The sequence below is a fragment of the Sinocyclocheilus grahami genome, unplaced genomic scaffold (genome assembly GCF_001515645.1).
Source record: "Sinocyclocheilus grahami isolate Dianchi unplaced genomic scaffold, SAMN03320097.WGS_v1.1 scaffold5.1, whole genome shotgun sequence".
NCBI classification, from domain to species: Eukaryota; Metazoa; Chordata; class Actinopteri; order Cypriniformes; family Cyprinidae; genus Sinocyclocheilus; species Sinocyclocheilus grahami.
In genome coordinates this window covers 4,692,358-4,698,357 of record NW_015505184.1, presented here as the reverse complement: position 1 = coordinate 4,698,357, position 6,000 = coordinate 4,692,358, and the positions used below count along the sequence as shown (strand labels likewise).

The window sequence follows — 6,000 nt, the reverse complement described above, 5'->3', positions numbered from 1 at the left end:
TTGTTGATCGGATTTTAGCAATTTATGTGTCCAATGGACATGAGGTATCCCTTTCACTGACCCTGCATGAGTTTTACGACTGCATCTGTTGGATAGGAGTTATTCGATTTGTCTCAATGGAATGTGAGGGTTTGCTGTGTGTCTCCATCATGTAGGTGGGTCTGTTGTGAGACATAGATCCTACAACTATATATCATTAAAAATGTACTGTGATGCAATTTTGTTTGAATTCAGTATGACAAATACTCCCATAACGTATAAATACCCTAAAGGTCATGGAAAATTGGGAGGGGATATGTTTGTCGTGAAAATGTTATGATGGAATAAATGTCATGGTCCTAAAAATGTGCTTAATTTTACGCAACATACTTTATAATCTATTATCTCATTTCTTATCTGACATATGACACAGACATGTTTTAATGGGCTTCATGAGATTCACTTTTGCTCATACAAACCTGTATCTTTCAGAGAAGGCATCGTTTATAAAAGGTCAGGAGGTCACCGTATCCCAGGCATGAACTGCTGTGGCCACAATGAAGTCTGCTACCGCTGGTCCAAGAGGTAATTATTCATAAAACACAAAATCTATTGCCCAATTCCTCAAGTAAACCACAAAAGCTGATTAAATGCATTCATGCAGTGAGGCTGTGCTCTTCACTTTGAGCTTTAACATTTGACTCTTTAAAGCAGTGTTATCTGTGAAAATGCACAGTTCAGATAGAGCGGACAGCCATGCACACACACCGTACAGTTTCTTTGAGTCTAGCGAGCTGTTTATCTCTGCTCCACTGATATCGTGCTACTTTCATTCTCTGGTTAAACCGACACTATCACTGCCTTTCACTGCTGTCTGTATAATAACGCTTTAGAAAAGCATACTTTGACCTCATGGTTGTGATGGAGTCTAATGATGAAGTCTTTTGTGCTCTTTGTTTAGGTGGCTTATTGTGAAGGACTCTTTTCTGCTGTACATGAAGCCAGACACAGGTGCCATTTCATTTGTCCTGCTGGTGGACAATGAGTTCAGTATCAAAATGGACTCCAAATACACAGAGACCAAGCATGGAGTGAGGATAGAGAACTTGTCCAGGTGTGTTCGCTAAAATATATTGGTAACCAAAAAATTTAAAATCGCTGAAAATTTACAAGATGTAGATCAGTTTCTTCTTTGGAACAGATTTGGAGAAATTACACAACTTTTGATCCTCCACCAATAGATCATCTGCAGTGAATGGGTGCCGTCAGAATGTGAGTCTAACAGCTGATAAAAACATCACAATAATCCACATGACTCCAGTACATTAATTAATGTCTTGTGAAGTGAAAAGCTGTATGTTTGTAAGAAAAAAAGAAAAAAAAACATCATTAAAGGGTTAGTTCAACCAAAAATGAAAATTAGCCCACAAATTACTCACTCTCAAGTCATTCTAGGTGTATATGACTTTCTTCTTTCAGACGAATCCAGTCGGAGTTATATTAAAAATGGTCTTTGATCTTTCAAATGGTTTAATGCCACTCAGCGGGTGTTGCATGCATCAGTCCAAAAGAAGTTAAATAAAAAGTGCCCATCCATTAAAAAAAAGTGAGTGGCATTAAACCGTTTGAAAGATAAAAAACAATTTTTAATATAACTCCAACTGGATTCATCTGAAAGAAGAAAGTCATATACACCTAGGATGACTTGAGGGTGAATAATTTGTGGGCTAATTTTCATTTTTGGGTGAACTAACCCTTTAAGGCATGTCAAACCTTTGTGTCCATCTAATATACGCATCCTCTCTCCATAATATTGATTTCTACAGTGAAACGGTCATCTTGACTGAATCAGGGGAGAAATATGCACAAATCAAGCACCATTTACAAGGGGAAACAGTCCAAAACAGCTTTAAACAAATCTGCTGGTGGATTTTTATGTGAAAGAACAGGGATGGGCATTTTCAATGGAGGAGCCTTATTAGGGATTATAGACTTGTAATTTGGCCAGAAGCAGCAGTTTAAAGTTAAAACAACCCTTAGTTAATGTTGGATTGGTTTCTTGCAAGCTTTGTGCTTCCCAAGACTTTAATTGTTGGACTAGATTACTTGTCAGATATAAAGGTGCTTTTATCAGTTGTTCGAACTCTCATTCGGCACCCATTCACTGCAAAGGATCCATTGGTGAGCAAGTGATATAATGGTGCACTTCTCAGTATCTCTTTTGATGAACAAACAAACTCTACATCTTGGATGGCCTGAAGGTGAATACATTTTCAGCAGAATTTAATTTTTCAGTAAGCTATTCCTTCGAGCGTATTGTCACTTATAAATGTCTCTCTCTCGGTTTGTAGACAATTTCTTTTTATGTCTTGTGCAGGAAACTAGTGCTGAAATTCACTAGTTATAGACATGCACGGTGGTGGGGTCAGGCCATTGAAAGCTTTGTCCGGAAACATGGCAAGGCCTTTTTAAGGGCACATCGCTTTGGATCATTCGCCAGAGAGGAGGAGAACATACCCTCTAAATGGTATATTTAATGGTGGTCTTCTTGTTTAATCTAAGAGATCTTCTACTCTGTAATATCTGACAACTAAAAAATTAATGTTCAGGTATGTGAATGGCAAAACCTACATGGAGGATGTCGCAAATGCTCTGGAGGATGCCAAAGAGGAGATCTTCATCACGGACTGGTGGTATGTGCTCACTGTTTACCCTCCTACAAGAAAACATGTTCAGACAGACAAACAGTCTCAGCCCAGCTCACACTATTGCTTGAGCCAATGTTGCTATCACAGACTGGACAGATTGCTTCTACAAACAGAGCAATGTTTTGATAGCTCCACAGTGTTTACATTTTTCTGGGAAATCAACCTATAAATAGTGCATGTATGTATATCAGGGGCCCGTTCTTCGTACGTCGCTTATTACATCCGAGATGAAATGTCACATCCAAGATTATATCATCGCGCTAATCAGAATCTGGCTAATTCGGGTCTTCGAACGCAGCTGTTGTTGATGATTAGTATGGCTGGATTGAGTTATCTGAGATAATTGATGGTTCATGGGTTGGTTTAAAAGGGGCTATGTATCGATACTCGAAACCACGATCAACAATCCAGCTATTGGCTGGCGGCAAGACAGCAACGTAATGACATCATATAATTAAAAAAGACACCTGACGAAAAACTTGACCAATTTCTGGACTTTTATAAGGAAACAGCCAAGCGAACAAAACTACATACATTTTATAATAGATAAATGAAATGTGCACTGTTTTTATTTTATTTTAATTCTTTACATTATTCCCAATTATTTACATTCACGATTTCTAATATTTGTACAGGCTTTAAATTTTTATTTCAATGTACCAATTAGCAATTAATTTAATTTTATATTTGAACAGATTTGTTACGTGACAGCATTATTTAAAGTTTCTTAAGGGTCAAGATCATGTTATCTGCATCTCCTGAGCTCCATCAAGCCACTCAGCTGTCATCACTCAAATTAATGCACGACTCTACATATAGATACATATATATCTCTGTATAGCATGTGTGTAAGACTCGAATACAATTATGAAGTAATAATTTTATGACGAATAAATCTTTCAGTGAGTAAAACTGGTTGTGTCTATAGTAGCCTATTAAAGACTACACAACATTATTATATTATCTTTAAATTAATTTTTAAATGATTATTATTATTTAAAATTATTGTCCCTGGATTAGTAGGGTACTCTTGTAATAAAGTAGCGGACAGATTTTAAGTATCAATTCTGCTTAAGAAGATGCAATATCATCCAAGTGGATGCTGCACACTGGTGGTGGTTGAGGAGAGACCCCCCATATGATTGTAAAAGCGCTTTGGGTGTACAACAATACACAATAAAGCGCTATATAAATCCATCCCTCCCTCCCTCCCTCCCTCCATCCATCCATCCATCCATCCATCCATCCATCCATCCATCCATCCATCCATCCATCCATCCATCCATCCATCCATCCATCCATCCATCCATCCATCCATCCATCCATCCATCCATCCATCCATCCATCCATCCATCCATCCATCCATCCATCCATCCATCCATCCATCCATCCATCCCTCCATCCATCCATCCATCCATCCATCCATCCATCCATCCCTCCCTCCATCCATCCATCCATCCATCCATCCATCCCAAATAAGCATGCTCCCGAGCAGGTTTAAGCTTACGGACCTGTTGCTATGACAGCAACTCCAGGATGAGCTTCGAGGAACCAAACAATCCAAGATCATGCCAAATCATCAACAATCAAATCCAGCTAACTGAGTTAGCGACATACGAAGAACGGGCCCCAGCTGTGAAAAGAAAAAGCAGAGATGACATGACATCATTTAAGTGAGACAAAACATGATCAAAGGAAAAAAAAAATCACTTTATCTACTAACTACTTTTAAGTACTTTGAACTAGTTCTTTCTATAAGTTTTAAATGGTAAAGTATAGCGGTTAAGTTTCCGTTTGGTGTGAAGTGGGGATGCACAACAAAACCTACTGGTAGTACAAGAAAGAGCTACACATCTGTCAAACATCGACTTAAAGCAAGGCCGGATTTTAGTATGATCTTATTTAAATGAAAAAATTTACTCTTTAATCTGATATGAAATGTTCTTTTGTGTTCGTTTCTCATTGTTTGGTAATGCGCTGTAGTGGAGTTGCGGTCGTGCAGTGGATCAGGGGCTCAGAGTGGGAGGTGTATGTTATACAGCAAGACCAGTATCTCTCACTTCACAGGTGTTGAGTTTTAGCCCTCCTTATTTCAGAAATATCTCCCCTCGAATAGATCCTCAGTGTGTGAGAGAGTGGGTGGTTATATGAGCAATCACTGCATACATTAATGTATTTTTGATGTAGTTGTACGTGTAGAATATGAAATATCAAACATTCATTTCATGTAAACCCACATGAAAGCCTTTTTAATGGCATTTAGAATCAAAATGTCATATCTGAATTCCTTTCCTACACTTCATGCCTACTGGTTGAAACTTAAACGGCAGATAATATAGATAAAATATTATTTCACTTTTATTAATTTTTTTTTTTAATCTATTTATTTACTTACATTTAATCATTTAGCAGATGCTTTTATCCAAAGCGACTTACAGTACAGTGCGTGCATAATTATTAGGCAAGTTAATATTCTTTTTTTTCCCCCAAGCACATTTTACCAATTCCAAGCCACGTCGATCTTAATAACTACTATTAAATTTGTATTTAATCATTTATAAGGGATTATATAATTGTCCATGAAGGCTGGAAGTGAAAAACTCCTTATATTCAGGTGTGCATAATTATTAAGCAGGTTTTCCTTTACAGATAAAATGAGCCAAAAAAGAGATTTAACTCCGACTGAAAGTCAAAAATTATTGAATGCCCATGAGAAGGATGCAATATTAGAATTTGCAATTTGCACGGTCAGAAAAAAACAGGTGGAGAAGAAAGACACAAAGAATTAGGTGTGAAACCATCAGGAATCCTTTAGTCTCCAGTGCCACCATTTTCCAAAACTGCAACCTACCTGGAGTCTCCTAATAATTATGCACGCACTGTAGAAGCAATCAAAACAGCAAAAGAGCAACAATATATAAGTGTTATGACAAGTCCCGGATAGTCTAACGTATAAGGTTTTTTTTTTCAATTTATAATAATGTTCACAGTAAGACCAGGATGTGTATCAAGAAATTAAGTTGTCCATTTTAATTTAATCGGTGTGCTTGTGGTATGCTGTATCTGCTATATGATTGTATTTGTAATGTGCAGGCTGAGCCCTGAGATCTTCCTGAAGAGGCCTGTAGTGGAAGGCAATCGCTGGAGGCTCGACTGCATTTTGAAGCGCAAGGCTGTAAGTCCCCTGAATGTTATTCAAGTGCATTTGTCCCTGGTGCCATGCTTATAATTTAACATGAATATTAAGTGGGATATACAGACACATATTCAGGTTCAAAGTAAGGTTATTTATTTAATTTACTAATTTTAAATC

The 6,000-nt window shown here is 37.5% G+C and overlaps 1 protein-coding gene across 1 annotated transcript in view; it reads left to right on the top strand.

Annotated features, from left to right (window-relative positions):
- Positions 1-6,000, top strand: part of LOC107586035 (phospholipase D1-like) — a 31,308-nt gene that overhangs the window by 11,205 nt on the left and 14,103 nt on the right. The window contains exons 5-9 of the mRNA XM_016273252.1: positions 472-564; positions 941-1,093; positions 2,357-2,506; positions 2,589-2,672; positions 5,781-5,862. Coding sequence (XP_016128738.1) covers positions 472-564; positions 941-1,093; positions 2,357-2,506; positions 2,589-2,672; positions 5,781-5,862 — 562 coding nt within the window. The remainder of the gene's footprint in view (positions 1-471; positions 565-940; positions 1,094-2,356; positions 2,507-2,588; positions 2,673-5,780; positions 5,863-6,000) is intronic.